Genomic DNA, 19,151 nt, shown 5'->3' with positions numbered 1-19,151 from the left:
ACTCACACAAAATCTTCTAAATTTATTAAAAAAAAATTTATTAACCAATTTTAAGGATATTTTTGGTATTTTAGAGATACAGTTTAGACACTCAAGCCGAAGTCAAGGATTAAAACAAAACAAACATAACATCAATTTTCTCTTATGAGAAACTCTCATTATTTAAGCAACATATAGTCACCTAAGTCATCATTAGACATTTTTTAAACAAATTCTAAAATTCTAAGATTTGGTGACTAGTATGACAACTCATGCCATTTAAGAAATAACTTCACATATATGCAATCATAGAGTTAATATTTATATAAATTGCAAAATAACAAGCCAAATTATAAATATTTAAATAAAAATTGAATACAATTAGACATGAATAAAAATTAAGTAATATATATAGTATAAAATTACAATTAAAGCTGCACATGCTGGATATTGGCGAGTAAAGTAATTTACAGTTGACAACCATTTATTATAACAGGTATTACAGCAGTGAATCTGTATGCCGTAGCTGTACTGTGGCATACTTTAATTAATACGGACTTCATTTTGGAAATATACCCACTCAAATTAAACATTCTGTATTTTAAATTCGGATAATTTTTTATTGTACAACAGAGTTTAAAAGTTATAGGTAGAAAAGAAAATTAATAAAATTATAGTTATTAATCTGATATTTATAATCATAATTAATATCCTTTTGTCAAGAACATCTTTCGGTGATGATTGTGATCAACAAGGAAAGAAGACGGAGGTTCTCTAGACCTTCACTGCACCGATTGAGTTTAAATTTATTTATTGTTTCATTATTCTTGTTCGTCTTTAATGCTGAAATGCTGTTTCATTATCTAATATTAATTGCCAACCAATGTCTAGATTTTTAAGGTACAATAACCTTTCTTATTATTTATTGATTTTGATAGAATTGATCAGCTTTTATGTAAAATTCATCAAGTGTCAAAGTATTTTCCCCATGTCTCAATTTGTTAATAAAATACTTTAGATGTAAAATACTTTAATTCAAAATTTTGAATCAATTTTTGGAATTTGTTTCTTGCATGTATTTAACTTTCTCATCTCTACTTAATAAATGTGAAATTATTTAAATTTTAGATTTTAATAATTTTAATAAATTTAACTAATTTTTTAATATTTTATAAATTTATATTCTTTTAATTGAGTTTTTATTAACAAATTTGTAATGATTAGTTGAAATATTTATTGTTTTTGTCCAAGTACTGTATGGTTTGATTTCTTTATCAAAGTTAGTTGTTAGTTTTGCTTTCTTGTCTTCAACTTGTGTATTGTAATATTTTAGTAGTTTACTGTTGATAAAATAAAATAAGATATTATAAAATTGATAAAAAAACATATTATCTTGGAATATATATAATATTAATATAATTATTTTAAAAAATCTTAATAATAAAATATATCTAAAATAATTAAAGAAAACCATTAAATGATAAAAAAAATATATAACGCATCGTTTTTCATCATAAATGTTTCAACACCTATCCCTCACATGCCCACACTAATAAGTGATTATAAAATAAAAACAAACAAAAACACAAGAAAAATTAAAAGAAACAACAATGTAAATTAATGTGCAAAAAAGTTTTCATAAAACAAATATAGAGATATTATCATACATCACTCATTGAGAAAAAGAATCATATCACATCTAAAGACTCATACTAGACTTAATTTTTGAATACAAACATTGAGGTGAAATTTTTGGGCGTCTTGCACTTATGGTGACTTCTACTACTCTTCAGCTAATGAGTTTCATCTTACCACACACAAAGCTAGTTTATTATCATTTTTTACCAAGGTAAAAACTCCTTAGACTAGGACCTCCTACACCTCTCACCACATACTACATTCTACCCTATCTAAGCTTGAGTGGTTATTAGAGCAACAAGATAACCTCTAACATTTAGACTCCCGCATCAATGCGTACACTAAAGAAACGCCACCATAAAATTATGTCAAACACATATAATGCTCATATCCATTGATAAACTCATCGTCATCACAATTTCACACATCATTATTCGCATGCATATTTATTCATAAATTTACTAACTGTTCTCAGATAAACCAACTATCATTTTAACATCACACAGTCCTACATTAAACATACTAGAAAAGTACATATAAATAGTATCAGACTCTCTTAACGCCCAACAAGTATATACTTGACAACCACCAAATCAGTAATTGACTTTGACTTCATCCAAGAAGTATATTCTCGTTCAACAACCACCAAGTCAAATAACTCTCTGACTTTGGCTTTGCCCAACGAATTTGCATATATCTGCAGAACACAATTCTCCATATTTATGTCATTTCAACCTTATAAATTCAATCCAATAATAAACATATAAATTCGAATTACACAACCTTCGTTAACTCGAATAATCTCATATGTCATACCAATAAGACAACATTCCTAAATTTCATCGTACAATCAATTCATGCAATTTAAGAACCTAACTATAATTCAACACATCACACTCATACACAGATCAATCATTCAAATTCACCATACAATCATAAAATTAGACATTTTAAGGTATTTATTACTTAAAAACAATGTAATTAGCTTTCCTTACTTGAAAGACCGATGAAATTGCGCATGAAATCCCAAATCCCTTACGAACAACACAAATACGATTAGGGCACACCATTAGAACCACTGATCAACAAAGACTCATATAGAAGACTTAAAAAATGCATGTTAGTAGAAGAAGACTCATGTGCAACAAATAACAAAAAATACCAAGAAAAAAGACTGAAACTCAACTTCCACAAATGAAGAAATTGATTGGTTTAAATTGAAGAATTCGTCGCAAAAATCAATGTTATGATATTGATTCTTCAATCAGACAAATAAAGAGAAAAAACTTAGAGAAAGAAAAGTAAGAAAACTCTAAAAAAATATTTCTAGAAAAATTATGTGTTTTAAAATAATAAAATTATTTATATTAAAATATTTAATATTAAAATAATCAAATTTTATTTCTATATCTTTACATATATTTTTATTCTAATATCTCCAAATTCATGAATTAACAAGTCGTGGAAGAAAAAATAGTAAAATGATCACCAAATTCATCAATTAACTAGTCTTTAAAGAAAAAAAAAAGTGGTAAAATGATCAACAAGTTGAAAAAACAAATTAAATTAAAAAAAAAGACGAATCCATGAGTTAAAAATAAAAGGCAAAAATAACAATAAGATGATTTTATTAACAACAAAAACAATTGGTAATTATTTATATAAGAATACAAAACATTTTAAATACTCAAAACTTAAAAAAAAAACACAAATAAAATACTAAAAAATCCTCAACCATTCATGTACCCTACTTAACCTAAAAAAACTACTGGGTTATTTTTAAACGCAAGAAGTATCTGTTGGCATTTATTACCTGAATTAAACATGGCATAGCTATTCAATTTTAGTAAATGGGTGCAAAGCTATGTAATACGAAGGTGCGATAAAGTTGCAACAGTGAAGCAAGCAGAGCAGAGCAGTGAGCAAGCTCACCAGCATTAGAAAGAACGGGAGAACCACAAACCCATTTTTCTGTGTTCTTTTTGGTTTTTTCTTTCTTCCTTTTTGCATCTCCAAGAAAAAAAATCATGGCTTCAACCAATCTAATACTCTCCTCAACCCTGTTGCTCCTTTTGGTCGGTTTTGCAACCTCCGATATTAACCAAGACAGAGCAGATTGTACGGACAAACTCGTTGGTCTCGTTGGTTGTCTCACCTACGCCAGTGGCGAAGCCTCAGCCCCCACCATGGATTGTTGCTCTGGTCTCAAACAAGTTATCGACAAGAGCAAGAGGTGCCTCTGCGTCCTCATCAAGGATCGTGATGACCCAAGTCTTGGCCTCAAGATCAACGTTACCCTCGCTCTTAAACTCCCAGAAGTTTGCAAAACACCCACTAACATAACTCAGTGTGTCGGTCAGTTTTTACGCTTTTTTTTTGTGCATACGTATTGTAATCTATGAATCACCCTTCATTTCTTACGTGCCCCTGCCAAATTTTGAAACTTTATTTCTTGTTTCAGATCTTTTGCATTTGCAACCTAACTCCCCCGACGCTAAGGTGTTTGAAGGCTTTGACAAAGCCCAGACCAACAAAACTAGCCCTTCTTCGGGCCCTGCTGGTAAATATATACTATTTCATTCACTTTTATTATGCATAATCCAGTTTTGATCCCATTCTTCTGTAGTTGCTGTTGTGAATACAGTTTTCTGCATTCTTTATATACAGACAAAATCAGTCAACACAACCACAATTACAATAGAAAATACTCATAAAAAAACTTAGCTTTTGCTGTTGCTGTGTTAGCGATCCATGTAGACTAGAGATACCCTCACAGTAAACTGATTGCATTAATTGGGGTGTGGAGTTTTGGAATCCGATTACATAAAACGGGGATCAAAATCATGGAATCATTGAAAAAATATAATTTTGATTGATTTTAACGATGTGGGGGGATTGAAAATTGTCTGCAGGTTCTGCAACGGGAACACCATCAAGTGGTGCGAACAAGAAATATGGAGGGTGGGGAAAGAAGTGGGTGGTGACAGAAGTGGTATGTGGAATTTTACCCTTAGTGTTTGTATCCAATTTGGTGTTGTTGATGGTTTGAAGGATGAAGATGGAAGGTTGGTGGTTGTGTCTTTTAATGTTCTGGTTTCATGTGTTGTGCATAGATATGTTGAGGATGCACTATGTAATTTGTTGGTTCTAGTAGCTAGCTAGGTCGTGTGTTGTCTTTTTCCTCTAGTTATCATCTTCGGTGTGCCCATCCTCTTTTGTTTCTCAGTGATTAATTTTCCAACTAATGGAAGCATTCAGAGGGACCTCTTATTTAACCTCCATAACATGTATGTTTTAAATATCTTTCTGCTACCACCTTCTGTTCACGTCATTGCAACCATCGACTAATCAATGTTGACACTTTTGTTAGCACCCCTTAATGCTACAAAAGACGTTTAATCATTTTACTAGTCAAATGCTTTAAATAGTGGTGATAATAATTAAATAACAAACTTAAAGCATAATATAATTATATATATATATATATATATATATATATATATATATATTTTTTTTTTTTTTTTAATTTTTTTCTAATTTATTATTTTACTTTTGTGATTTAAAATATAAATGGTATATATATGTGTGTGTGTGTGTCCAAAGAAAATGAGGATAAGTGTTGGAAATTTTAAGCTTCATAATTTCTAAAGCTTAAGAGTGAGCTTTACCTACTTGCGAAGACATGGTCCTGTTGTGTTCCGTGTTTAAATTGGATTTAGACATTTTAGGGTGTATTTTGAGAGTTTAAATTATTTATTTTAAATATAAATCGACCAATAATCTTTTGCCTAGTTTTTATGATTTTGACATTTTAGAGTGAACTTTATGATGTCTAAACTCTAAACATTAGGCATAAATTGATATATTAATCATGTTTAGAGGTGGTAAATAGTTTATATTTCTTGGATAGTAACTTTTAAATCGGTTTTATGTAGGAAATATGGGTCGAATCATTTTGACATGCTTTTAAGTAAATATATTTTTTAAGATTTTGTTATAATATTTTTTAAAATATAAATGTTATTTTATATAATAGACTAATTTATAAATCTATGAATCGATACAATTTATAATACAAGACACGTCGTATCGGTCTCGGTCGACTTGAAAATCGCCGTGAAAAAATGTGAAAAGAGCTAGACATTTAAGTCCGTGAGTCCATACAGACCTACCTTACATTTTTATTTAATTTTTATTATTTATATGTTGAATATTATTAAATTTTTTATTCATTATTTCTTTAATATCATATATTTAGAAATACAAATCTAAATTTTATTTCGTAATTCATTTTAATATATTATTATTTTATATGTTTGAATCATTAATATTTAATTTTTTCTTATAATTGTTAAATTATACTAAATCGTTGTTTATATCAAATGGTCAAATTTAGGATTAAAATAGTAGAATTTTTTTTTTCATTTTTTTTAAAATTCACGTTGTCAGTTAATAGACTTGTTTTCGAGGTCTCAAATGATATGGAAGAAATCAGATTTATTAGCCCGCAACTTGTATACGATTTAGTCCACATTAACCTATTTAAGCTTTTCAAATGTGAAAGAAGCTAAAATAGAATAATTTCGTTCTGGTATGAAATGATGGACAAAATGATAATAATTCTGATTTTATTTGTGTTATAATTTTCTTTTTCATCTTTATCATATTTTAAGAGTTTTTTTTTTTCCTACAACTGATCGTAGAGTCTTACTTACTCTATCAATTCCTATCATTCATTTTGTTGTTATCCCAAACTGCTCACATAATATTTAGCCGTCAACCAAGCCATCCATTCCTTATATCACCAAAACCAAATTCTCTCAACTTCCAATTAAATAACAATAAGATATTCAAATAAATTTCTATTTTTCTAATAAATCAGTTTAAGGATAATTGAAGTAAGATGCAATAAATATATTTTATCTTAAAATATATATTTTTAACGTATATTAGACATTCATAAATTAATAAATAATCTTATGAGTAAAAAAATTAATAATGAAAGATAAATCTGTATCAAATTGTACTATTTAAAGATATCATTTCATGATTCTACTTTTACATTTAGTTATTGGTTTCATGATTTATTTTTATCTCATTAAGTAAGTTTTTCACATTAAAAAAATGTTATTTATTCTCTTAAAATTATCATCATGGTTGTTGTTATTATTATTATCGTCCTCATTATATTATAAGTTTGTTTTAAGCTATATAAATAGTGAGAAACTTTTGTTTCCCATTTTCCCATAGTGGTATCAAAACTCTCTTGGTACTAGAGAGCATGTTTATGGCATTTACATGAAATGAGTCATTTCACACAATGAAAATATGTTCATGTTGATTGATTATTGCTACGTTGAAAATCCATTATTGAAGATCATTTAACATGAAGCTAATGAAGAATGTTGAAAAAGAATGAGAGCTTCTGAATTGAAAAGTTATGATCATTATTCATAAGTATATTGATAGAAGTCTCTTTGAGCATGTGGTGAGGTACACAAACACGAGTTCTGGTTCAAGCTTAAATTTATGATTCAAAAGAAAACTCCTAAACATAAAATGCACCTTGTCAAACAATTTGTGAAAATGAAATACAGGGACAACCAAAACATGACAAAAGACATGAAAATTTTTAAAGGCTTACTCAATCAACTAAGGTTGAAATGAATGTGGTGATGAACTGCAAGTGCTTTTGCTCCTCAATTTATTACCCTAACAATATAATCTGCGTCTAGAAATACTAGATCACATCTTGGTGGAAAATTTTGATGTTTATAAATATACTTATTTAATTGAGTTAATTATTACCGTCTTTTCATTGATTATGAGACTTCTAATGTGTATTCTAGTTAGCGTCGTTACTATTACATTCATCAAAACATTCTATGTTCCTGGAATAAATGGAAAACAATTGGAATCTTGTATTAACGGGAAGCATTACAGAGTAAGTTTCCAAAGAACGACCCCTCAAAGATGAAGGAAGATCTTGAACATTTTTTCTTGAAAACCTAAATCAAGGATTTACCTTGGCCTTGAGTGGCCGTGACGAGACCAAAGTCGTTTCCTAAGGAACATAAGTGAGAAAGATGGATTTAAAACAATGAGAAAGAGGGGTTTGCATTCTTTTAAATATAGAGAAAGATACAATAGTAACCAAAACTTGTGTAAGTGTTCGGAGCATCATGCAGTCAAAAGAAGCATGCCGCAATTAGTCAATTATATTACTGATTACTTAACTTCAAGGAAATACTTGATATAGATGACGACATTACAGTGTTTTAGATTATATTCAATCCCTAGCAAGTCGGGGAAAGTAATCATTCAACCACAGAGAAAAAGATCACGTAGAAAATAATTAAGGGTAGCATGCAAAGCTGTTTCTTTTGAAAGACCCGACATCGCCATTCATTATTAAGCACGTTTAAATCTGATCAGAAACAGAAAGTTCTGCAACAGACTTGAAGTTTAAGTCTCAACTTAAGTATGTACATAATATATTTTCATAAAAGTCTCCCGTGAAAAACAAATAGAAACCATACTCAGTTTGAGTTTTGACACTTTGACATTATAAGCTGAGCAATAGAGGCACAGTAACATCTTAAAACGTCGTTCTATTATGCCATACTTTTGGAACGGGATCTACTCTGTCAGAAGCATTGGAATTTCATCTACCGTGGCAGGAAGCTGCAAGTACAAATTGCAAAAGATTTATACTAGTTAGTTTTTCTCTGATTATTTAAGAAAAAAAAAATACCAAGACTAAAATGGAGCAGGAAACTTGCAGGGGAAATAAGATGCAGATAATTAAGTTATACTACCATACCAACAATACAATTTGTGGAAAAAGTGTAGTTATGAGAGATTGGTTATGTTCATTTACAAGGGTAACAGATTATGGAAAAGCTAGCAACAATACTCATATCAGATGGTATGATCAATAGTGTTTACCGCTCAGACACAGAGGTTAGAAAAGGCTTAAGCAGTTACCAGAAGTTCAATTCATGACATATAACAACCTGCATCAGACACAGACCATTCCTGGTGTAAAAGTTATTGGAAAAGAGCCACCAGATTTAACCCAAATTAGAGACCCAATAAGCACCCCCGTGAGCCTTTTGGGCACATAATGAGAGATGATAAGGCTTGAGGAGTCCTAGTATTTCATGAGTTAATACGTATTCAAAGTTGCCCCAGGAGACAGCACTCTACTATCTGTACCCTTACTTTCCCTAGTCCACAAGGCATGATTAGAGGCTGCCTCAGAATTGAAGGCGCGTTATCAGAAACTGCTTATAAGACAAGGAACTATGGGAGGGCAAATGGACCCTTATCAACAATATTGTTCAATGTTGTACTACAAACAAATAGATCCATTGCAGGGGTTCCTTGTATTGCCCATAGGGCGTATATAGACTTCATTGAGACAATTCCCCCAACTTCTAAAATACCATTTTAGTTTTAATTTATGGGTAACTCTGCAGTTAAGATAGAGAATCCCATTTAAAAAGTTGAAGTGTGTTTTATAAGTTACTCCAAAAACATAGAAACATGTTTGACAACAAAATCACACAAACACCTTTGACCAAAATATATTTGTTTACAACACACACTTAGTTTCTAATCTTCCAGTTTATTTTCATAAACTACTTTATTAAATATTTAATCTGTATCTATGACAGAAAAGCTAGCTAACAGATTATGAAAATAACTAAATATATCATTGTATGTCATTCAATATATACCAACCAATTTTATCAACATTGCATCTCATTTAAGAACTCGCATACTTTTCCAGCAGAACTAATTTTGAGTTGTTAACATCTCACAAATGACCCCACATTTTTATTTGCTTTGAGTTCTTCCACAATGGTCATATTGTTACACGTGGAATACAGTCTAGAGTACTCCAATGGTAATATTGCGCAAAAACTTATGTTAAGAACCCACAGTCGAAAAGGTTTCAGTAACTTATGTTTATGCCAAACACAACCTTAATTGATAACTCCTAATCTTTCCATGGACCTGAGATGAAAAGTCTAAACATGTGGATACACATCTATTAAAACACACACCCAAGTATAAAAGCTGAATTGGATCAAATAAATCACACATACATCTCATGAAACCAATAAGAGCCCATCAGAGGGGGTTGTTTGGAGAAAACAGCATCCAATTACAGCTAATTCCGAAAAACAAAACGAGGGTTGAAAGAAGAAATAAGAACCTTAATTCGGCGTTGAGCGCAAGGAGAAGAGGAGGAGAGTGATTTGCGGCAGGAATGAACGGTCTTGAACTGGTCAACGTTGAGTTTCTTGTTGATGATGCCGACCTGGAAGTAGATGCTGTTGGAAGGGGGCAAATCGACCCTGATCTCGTCGACGTTGAACCAGAGGAGAAGGCGCTGCACCTCGATGCCCTTCAGATTCGTGATGGAGCCGTAGCTGAGTTTGCCGGTGATTTTTTTGTCGTAGTAAACAAGGTACTCAAACTGTATGTAGCAGGGCTTCGCCAAAACGACGACGAATTGACCGTCCTCGTCGAGCGTGTAGTCGGTGACGGTGTCCGGTAACAGACCACTGGGGAGCCCAAACTTGGGGAGCACGTCGTACACGCTCTCCTTCGCCGTGCATGCACGCGCCCAGAACAGAGCGATCACAGCCATGACGAGCGCGTGTGACGACCGTTTTGCCATACCGGCAATTTCTAGAGAGAGAGAGATAGAGAGAGATTGCAGCGACCGGCGGTGTTACGATTCTCTGTAGCTCTCTATCTCTGCGTTTTGTCTCCTTTCCGGAAGAGACTCTATTTCAACTTTAAAGACCACAACCCCTGTCTATAATTTCCAACTGTTGTTTTTATCAAAATATATTAATAAAATAACTAATCCTTATAACTATAAACTACACCATTTTTAATGTGAAATATTTTAATGATTGAACGCAATTGTTTAAATAACCAACCACCGTATTTAAATAATGCAATATTAATTTAAAGTTGTTATTTTTTAATTACATTGCAGATTTTGTGTTTCAATAGCTTGTGAAAGTGATTCTATTCTTTCTATTGCAAGTCTTAATATTAAAAAATTTGCAGGTTTTAATACTGAATGTTGCAATAACACTATGTTTATATATCGCTTAGAGACCATTGCACGTGTCCTGGTAGCGTGAGAGGAAATTTTGTTGTCGTTGAATTTTCTTGTATTCATTTCAAGCTTTTCGATTTCTACTTATTTTCAAACTATTAATTATTTTTGCACATTTGTTTTTTCTGCACCCTCATAATTTGTATGTACACCCCTGGAGGTGGTAAAATGTATACTTTTAAGCTAATTTTTCTTTCTCGTTCCTTCACTGTAGTTATTGTTCCTTCTTTTGTGACAGTGTTGTAGATCTATGGTCGACACTACCATTGTTGGTGCCAGAAATTGTCTTCATCACTCATTACACTGCACTGAATAATATTTGTATACTTTGAATTATAATTATTTATCATTTCTATTTCCATTATTAACAGTTTAATACTTTTAATTATTTTAAATAGTTTAAATATTTAATTTATTTGTTAAAACGATTTAATTAAATCTTATGTTAGATTAATGTTAATTTCGCTTTTGTACGTGTTAGTTTATGGTATTTTCAAATTTTTAATTTATCTTTTATATTTCTTTTATCATATGTCAAGTTCTTAGCTGTCGTATGAGTGTAACGTGACATTAAATTCAAGATAATGTGACATATAGTATTGACAATAATACATGTCATGACAGAAATTATAAGGTAATTCAATAATAATGTTAGAAAAAATTAAAAATATAAAAAAATTAAAAACAAATTAGGAAGAAATGAGGATTTTAGTCCCCATTATAAAAAAATAAAACTAATTTTTTAATTATACTATAATAAATATATAATATAAATCTAAATAACAAAAAATAAATCAGGTTAAACTCATTGGTTTCTAAATAAAATAGTGAGTCTTATATTAGTTTAGGTTTAATTGGTCATCTAGGTTTCGATATTTTTGAGAAAGATATTATTCTAGAGAATTACTTCATACCAGCATACGATATGTTATTATTTTATTCTAAAATCTGGACATTACTCTTATAGTTTAGTAGTTTATTATTAAGAAATAGCTGCCATGTGAATTAAAAGTTACTGGTTCTAAAGAAATCACCTCGCAATAACGTAATAACAATGTATAGAAATGTAAATATGTGATTGTGTCGTTGGGTTTTTTCTGGTCTAATTAATAAATCATATTAATGAAATATATAATAATAATAATATTTTCTAACACAATATCTTATAATATCCAAACTCGTGGGACGCATGGGCGTACGTAGCAGAGAGACCACTCTCGCATCTTTTAAGTTTCAGAGTGTAACTTTAGTTTTATTAAACAGCATATTTAAATATTCAACTATCACCACTTTAAGTTTTTCTTTTGATTTGTTTTCACCCATCTTATCATAAAAAAAATGTAATCCTTAATCCTTCTATTGGTCTATTAAAATTTTAACAAAGTCATTACTTGTCATAAAAAAAACAAAATTTTAAATGATATCATTTGGAAAAAAAAAAGAGTGATAAAATTACGCTATTTTGGTTTTCAAAGTTCTTTAAAATATCATTATTTTGTTAAAAAATTAATGTAAAATGTGCCAAAATTAAAAGTTTTAAGTGGTAAAATGCCAAAAGAAATGAGCCATAAAATTCGTTAATGATAACGTAATTATAAATATGGTGGTTTTTCTATGAGGATTTAAATCTTATTGGTAAATTATAAAGGATTAAATATATTTTTCGTCCCTTAAGTATCACACGATTTTGCTTATAGTCCTACTCGAAACTTTGATGGTTTTTAGTTCTCATAGTTTTGAAACTCTTACTATTAGTCCTTAAAATTGGACGACGTTAACTTTTAGTAGATGTAGCAAACGGCAAGGCCACGTTTTATGCCAGCTGCCCTCTTCACTCTCTGCCATGTTGGTTGTTTAAGTTTTAAAATGAGATTAAGTATGTTAAGTGTGCATTTGGTTGAAGCGCACTTTGTCATCTGTTATAAATGAGATTTTAAAAAGTTGGGTTCTTCTTCGTCAATGCAGTTGGGGGCAAAGAAAACTGAGGAGGTAGATCTGAAGGTTGGAGTTCGTCTTCGAGGAGGTAAGTTGATACGTTTTGTTTTTCTCTGGACCCAACAATTCTCTCAAACCTAGCCCTCATGTACATCACCTCCATCGCTATTATTACTCACTGGCAGAACACCTGCACCCATTGAAATTGGCTCCACCGCCTTCTGGATTTCCTAGTCTTTCGCTCCACATTCTCTTCTGGTGGCAAATCCACACTTTTTACCGTTGCAGTAGGTCCTCCACACGAACTCTTGAAGCAACCTCAAACTCTTCTTCTCTGACTCTTTGTCTTTGTCGCATTCCAGCGCGATTCGGACCAGCCCAGAAGCCATTTCCCAAACCAAACCGGTTATGGGTGTTGCAAGCTCGTTGAGGAAAGCGGGTTGGGAACTTGGGTCCTTCTGGAAGGCGAAGTGGACATGGCCGCGATGGTAGCCGAAGAGGGTGCCGACCACTCGAGAACCGAGGCCAAAGGGAAGGTTGGAGCGGTTCTTGCCGAACACGGTGAGGACGGAGCGGAGCCTTGAGATTACCACGGCCTGAAGCTTTCTTCTTTGGGAAGTGGTAGCAGGGCCTGGGAGTGGAAGACCCTTGTCATCTTGTTCTTGTTTGTCTTTTCCCTTTGTGTTTGCGTCTTCCTCTATGATTTTGGACATTGTTTCAGAGGAGGGGACTTGGATGTCTTTATTTCCAACCTTGTTGGTCCAATGGAAATGCCTCTTGGAGGATGAGTCTTGAGGTTGAGGGGTTGAGGTTGTATCCATGATTGGGGTCTTAATATGAGAAGGAAGAACAAGCTTTAAAGGAAGGTCAGATAGTAGAGAGAGGGAGGGAGACAGAGAAACAGAGAGAGTATGAATCTGGTTTCTTCTTTTTACTGTTAGGGATAAATATGTTTTTCTTTTAGGTTTATTTAATTGTTTCTTTGTTATTCTAGCCATCTCCCCCTTTCATATAGTGAGTGCAAGAGAATCCTGACAAAAGAAACATAACCAGTCCCACCAACTGATATAGGAAATCGGAAAGAAACTGGGATGGAGTGCGCTTCAAATAGAAAAGAAAGGAATCTAAGGAGAATATGTGTTTGTTATTTCACTTTCTTGTGGGGTAGCAAATGAAGAGATAGCAAAACAAAACTTATCAGCTTAGACGAACTCCAACCTTCAGATCTACTTCCTCAGCTTTCTTTGCCCCAACTGCATTGACGAAGAAGAACCCAACTTCTTAAAATCTCATTTATAATAGATGACGAACCAAATGCATACTTAACATACTTAATCTCATTTCAAAACTTAAACACTACAAGAATGATTGAGATTACCGACGGTCATAATTCATCGATAATGTATAAAATTCGTCGATAATTAGCATTTACCGACGGCTTACCGACGGCCAACATACCGTCGGTAAAAACGTTGTCGATAAACTTTACCGACGGATCTTTCGTCCGTCGGTAATTACCGAAGGCTTTTGGCCGTCGGTAAAGCCTTCGGTAATTACTGAAGGATCTAGGCCTTCGGTAAATCCGTCGATAAATGTCGCGACCTGGTTCATCTTCTTCCTCTTCCTTCGTCGCTGTGTAAATTTTTTTTTCATTTCCACGAACTCCGCCACCAAAACGGCATCACGCGAATAACCATAGGGAATCATGGAGAGTTGAGCTCGCCGGAAAAGTTTAAGACCAGTGATGTTGTGTCATTTTATCATAGAGAGTTGAGCTCGCTGGAAAAATTTAGGACCGGTTTAGGACCGATGATGTTGTGTCATTTTATCATGCAGAGTTGAGCTCGCCGGAAAAGTTTAGCACCGGTGATGTTCCTAATCGCACAAATGAACTCTACAACAGCCCACCAAAAAACTTGAGCTTGCCGGAAAAGTGGAGCTTGCCGAAAAAGTTGAGAGCATCACGTGATGGTGGAGACTATCCTGCGATGGTGGAGAGCAACCCGCAATGGTACAGAGCTGAAGCCACAAGACGGTAAGGAGAAATGAGTAGTGGTGGTGTGAAACTGAGTTAGTAAAGAAAAAGAGGAGAAATGAGCGTCTTTGCCACATATATTGACACTGGAGGCAGAATTTGGGCGGGAAAATTCCCGCTCTTTTTACCGACGGACATGGACATTCGGTAAATCCGTCGGTAATGTCGGTAAGTGAAATAATGGGCGGGAAAATTCTCGCTTTTTTTATCGACGGCCAAAAGCCTTCGGTAAAACCGTCGGTAAGTGACATTGACATTACCGATGGATTTACCGATGGAACATGTCCGTCGATAATGTGTACGTCAGTTATCGACGGATTTATCGAAGACTTTTGGTCGTCGGTAAATAAAATTCAAAATCCATCGGTAATGCCGTCGGTAATGAAAATTTACCGACAGAAATTTATCCGTCAGTAATATTAATAATTTTTGTAATGAAACAATCAACGTGGCAGAGAGTGAAGAGGGCAGCGGACATAAAACGTACCATCGTCGTTTACCACATCTACTAAAAGTTAATACCGTCCAATTTTAAGGACTAATAGTAAGAGTTTCAAAACTATGAGGACTAAAAACCATCAAAGTTTCGAATAGGGACTTAAACCAAAATCGTGTGATACTTAAGGGACGAAAAATATATTTAATCCAATAATAAATAATAAATAAATACTCTCCGTGTTGCTCGTGTGGTGTTATTTAAATCTAAATTTTGAATGTGTTTGGGAGTGAGATGTTTGGTCATCGTTTAACTTTGCACCCTCCTAATTTTCTCATATATTCCTAATTTTCCAAAAGTGAACATTTTTTGTCGTTTGTGATTCATTTGTGTATTAGCATCAACGTTAGCAAAGCATTGGATTTTTTCTTATGTTGTCAAATAGTTGAGTTTCCCTTCATGTTATAGAATTAGAGATAATGCATGATAATTTTAAATGATAGGATTAGGGACAATCATACAATAAAATAGTATGTAATAAGTAAGAAAAATAAATAAGATGGAGTTAAAGACATTCCACTGGAAAATAACAAAATAAATAAAAAGAATATATAAAATAGTAGATGTGTTTTGTCCCTTACCTTAATAATTGTAGAATTTTTTTATCCAATTATTCTTCGAGACTTTGTCTCTTCTCTCACACATAATATCTCATCTCTGTTCTTGTTCTTTGTCTGATTCATCAAGAAGCCCTTATATATTAGAAGTTTTACGTGGAATAAAACCTTCATTTAACGCATAGATAGTGGAAGAAAGATTTTAACCAATATCTTGTAACAATAAGTTTTCATATCCAACGCATCTCAACTTTAAATTTAACCGGGGTTTTTCTTTTCGTACCAAGAGATAAGTACACGCGCGCACACGTATATATACATGTATACATACATGTACATGTATACATGTATATGTATATCTATATATATATATAACAATAAAAAATTATGAATATTATAATTCTAAATACATTGTATATAAAAGGTAATAGGTATTGTATTTTTAGAAACATTATGTTACAATTCCTTTTTACTTAAAAAAAGTTTCGTCCTCAAAATTATTTATTGATTAAAATAAATGAGATATCTTATTTTTATTCTTTCTTGTCATTTTCACTTAGTATTTTAGTAATTTCATTTTAAATGATTTTTTCTAACGAAATTTATTTGTTTTTCTTTTTTCTTTTACCTTTGTCCATATTACATCAAATGTAAAATTATTCTTTAATTATACTTTAGGTAAAATATTAGAAAATGGTATTTTTGAAGTGGTGATATATTAAAAATAGTGAGATTCAGTCATTTAAGTGATTTATTTATAAATAGTTTTGTTATAAACGAGTTTTATTATTTTAAAATATATTATCTCTCTAAAAATTACTCTTCTAGAGTTCTCTCTCTTCTCTCTAAGAGTTCTGACTCCTGAGTCATCTCTTTGGCGATTAGGAGATAGCTAAACGACCACGACAACGAGATTTACGTTACTACTCGATCAGTTTCTTCAATAGAACAAGTAAGTTTCTTCAATATAACAAGTAAGTTTCAACTCCTTTTTTTTCTTTTGGTTCATAATTTAGATCATGCTTAATGATCTCTTGTCGCATGTGAATTGTAATGTCTTTTCCTAGTTTTTTTTATTGATCAGAGGTCTTAAGGACTCTCTCTAATCTTTGTTCGGGGTTTTGTAAGCATTTTTAGAGTTCTTTGAGCTCTACGAAAGGGTTCGATGTTTATAGAGATCAGTTACTTCGGTATAAGGTAAGAGAAGCTAGATGTCTTATCATTAACTATAATTGTCATGCAAGTTTAGTGGTTGTTTGCTTATTAGCTTGATTGAATATTAATTTGAGTAATTATGCTATGTTAGTTCAATTAAATGTGTATGTATTGTATGATCTATGTTTGATATGATGAAATTGGATATCTTTACTGTCTTGAATGATGTAATATGAAGTTGTTTTGATGTTGGAAATAGAATTCAAAATGTTTGGCGGGAAGAGGAATCAAATACTTGGGTGGTGAAGTTAAAAATTGAGGTTTTGATAGGTGGCTTTGAGAAATAGGTGTTAGGGTTAGGAAGCAATTGTTTCAGGACTTTTATTTGGTCATTTGTAATTTGTTTGGGATGAGAATTAGATGATATGTGTGTTAGAATGGAGTACTATTCATTTTTTGAGTATTTACAAAGTTGTTCAAGTATATTTTGGGAGTTTGAACTAGTGAGATTTTGAATTTTAAGTTATGTGTCAAAATGGTCATTTTAGAGGATATTGGTAAGTCATTTCTAACTTGTTAGAGTCCCTAAGTTGATAAAAAATGAGCTAGAACTTGCAGAATTAAATTTTAGTCTCTAAGGTGAGGTTTTAGTTGTTTTTAAGTTAAAATCTTGTTGTAAAACAATTAAGAATTAGTTTAAGTTGGATGATACACCTTTGTTTAGGTCCATTTTAGTTTAGAATACAATCTAGGAGTTTTAGAAGTTGGAAAAGATGCATAAGATAGGTCATGAGTGGTTAAATAATGCAAATTCTACAGTTTTGGTGTTGTAGATTTATGCAGTCTAGCTGAACGAGTATATCCGTTGAGCGAGCATAACACTTCTAGTTGAGCGAGTGTAGTCGTTGAGCGAGCCAAACCCATTGTTTCTGTATTCATAGGGCGAGTCATGGTGGTTGAGCAAGTGGTCTGACAGACAATTTTAGCTGAGCGAGCATACTTGGTGGCTGAACAAAAATATTATATTTTCAACTAAGTTTTTATATACTTCTTAAGGTGTATTCAATGTATGTGATTGTTTGAATGATTGATTTATAATACTTATTGTGAAGTATGAATTGATTTACAATATGAATTGGAAACAAGGTTATGTATATGATTATGTATGTCATATGATGATGATGAGTTTGGTGTTCTCTTCACTTATTTTCTTAATGAAGGATAATTACATTGATACTTTAAGGTGTGATTGGTATATTATGCAATGTGAAAGTGAAGGGACATATATATATGGTTTCAAATAGATTCAATGTAAAGGTGAAGTGATATCAATGGTTTCAAAGTTATGAAGGTTAGTTAAAAGGTGGAACTTCTTGGTATGGTTTCAAGTATATTTAGTATGAATGCTGGGAGCTCAGTCTTGGGGGTTATCCTCACACTCTAACAATCATTCATTCTCAAGTAGAGAGGTTTGACACATGTGATGAGAGTAACATGAGGTCTTAGTCTTGGGTGCTTCCAGTATGATCCAAGGCGTGCAACAAACTAACCTTGTGAGTGTGGTAGGGTCACTAGTACAAAACAACGTATAATGTCACGCGTTCAACGTCCAACCACTGAATAACCAACGTTAAAAATGAGCGGTGACATTTTTGTAAATAAATGCAATTATTAAACGTCGTTTAGAATTGTAAATTGACGTAAAATGATATAAAACGTTGAATGACTTTTAAATTCGACGTCAAAAGGTTAGTGAATTCAATAAAAATTTGAGCGGGAGATTGAAAATTCATTCACTTTATCTTAGCACATGATACCCTCTTCTCTTCTCAAACTTTTTTCGAACGAAGTTTGACGAGCATCACATGTAATCTTTCTTTCATTTGATACAAATGCATGTTAATTAATTACTTTATGTATGATTTTTGTTTGTTTTAACCGATTATTTTCGTGCTCTTGTCCTTCATAGGTGCATTATGTTTTCTCTCTCACTGTGACGAAACTTTATTCTGACGAACCTACCTTTTGAAGGTTAGTTTTTGTTTTCATTTTCGTTTTGAAGAACTTATTTGTTAAACTTGTTTGTTGTTTTTTTTTTGTTGAACTTGTTTGTTGTTGTGGTTTAGTTGAACTTGTTTGTTGTTGTTGTTTGATTGAACTTGTTTGTTGTTGGTTATTATTGTTTGTTGTTGATAGTACATTACACGTTCA

The 19,151-nt window shown here is 32.2% G+C and overlaps 2 protein-coding genes, 1 long non-coding RNA gene and 1 pseudogene across 3 annotated transcripts; 1 reads left to right on the top strand and 3 right to left on the bottom strand.

The window, feature by feature from the left end:
* Nucleotides 1-2,035: 2,035 nt before the first annotated feature.
* LOC148205687 (uncharacterized) lies at nt 2,036-3,208 on the bottom strand. The gene is made up of 2 exons (XR_015783312.1): nt 2,613-3,208; nt 2,036-2,314 (listed from the first exon to the last, which is right to left on the bottom strand). It is a non-coding gene; the product is annotated as an uncharacterized LOC148205687 (long non-coding RNA).
* Nucleotides 3,209-3,466: 258 nt separating this feature from the next.
* Nucleotides 3,467-4,929, top strand: LOC124841570 (non-specific lipid transfer protein GPI-anchored 14-like). The gene is made up of 3 exons (XM_047317863.2): nt 3,467-3,972; nt 4,079-4,177; nt 4,530-4,929. The coding sequence occupies exons 1-3, from the start codon at nt 3,645-3,647 to the stop codon at nt 4,664-4,666; spliced, it is 564 nt and encodes a 187-aa protein (XP_047173819.2). The 5' UTR covers nt 3,467-3,644; the 3' UTR covers nt 4,667-4,929.
* A 3,065-nt stretch (nt 4,930-7,994) lies between these two features.
* On the bottom strand, nt 7,995-10,457 carry LOC124841568 (transmembrane protein, putative (Protein of unknown function, DUF538)). The gene is made up of 2 exons (XM_047317861.2): nt 9,842-10,457; nt 7,995-8,301 (listed from the first exon to the last, which is right to left on the bottom strand). Exons 1-2 carry the CDS (start codon nt 10,307-10,309, stop codon nt 8,257-8,259), a joined length of 513 nt encoding a protein of 170 aa, XP_047173817.2. The 5' UTR covers nt 10,310-10,457; the 3' UTR covers nt 7,995-8,256.
* Nucleotides 10,458-12,695: 2,238 nt separating this feature from the next.
* Nucleotides 12,696-13,527, bottom strand: LOC124841569 (protein MIZU-KUSSEI 1-like; annotated as a pseudogene).
* Between the last annotated feature and the right edge of the window lie 5,624 nt (nt 13,528-19,151).

The sequence above is a fragment of the Vigna umbellata genome, chromosome 1, assembly GCF_029865625.1.
Source record: "Vigna umbellata cultivar VRB3 chromosome 1, Vumbellata_1.0, whole genome shotgun sequence".
Taxonomy (NCBI): Eukaryota; Viridiplantae; Streptophyta; class Magnoliopsida; order Fabales; family Fabaceae; genus Vigna; species Vigna umbellata.
This window is presented reverse-complemented; position numbering and strand designations above follow the sequence as displayed.

Coding starts and splice junctions, on each gene's coding strand:
- LOC124841570 (XM_047317863.2), top strand. CDS start 3,645: ATGGCTTCAACCAATCTAATACTCTCCTCAACCCTGTTGCTCCTTTTG. Junction 3,973..4,078: donor TAACATAACTCAGTGTGTCG/GTCAGTTTTTAC, acceptor TTCTTGTTTCAG/ATCTTTTGCATTTGCAACCT. Junction 4,178..4,529: donor CCCTTCTTCGGGCCCTGCTG/GTAAATATATAC, acceptor AATTGTCTGCAG/GTTCTGCAACGGGAACACCA.
- LOC124841568 (XM_047317861.2), bottom strand. CDS start 10,309: ATGGCAAAACGGTCGTCACACGCGCTCGTCATGGCTGTGATCGCTCTG. Junction 8,302..9,841: donor GCGCTCAACGCCGAATTAAG/GTTCTTATTTCT, acceptor TTGTACTTGCAG/CTTCCTGCCACGGTAGATGA.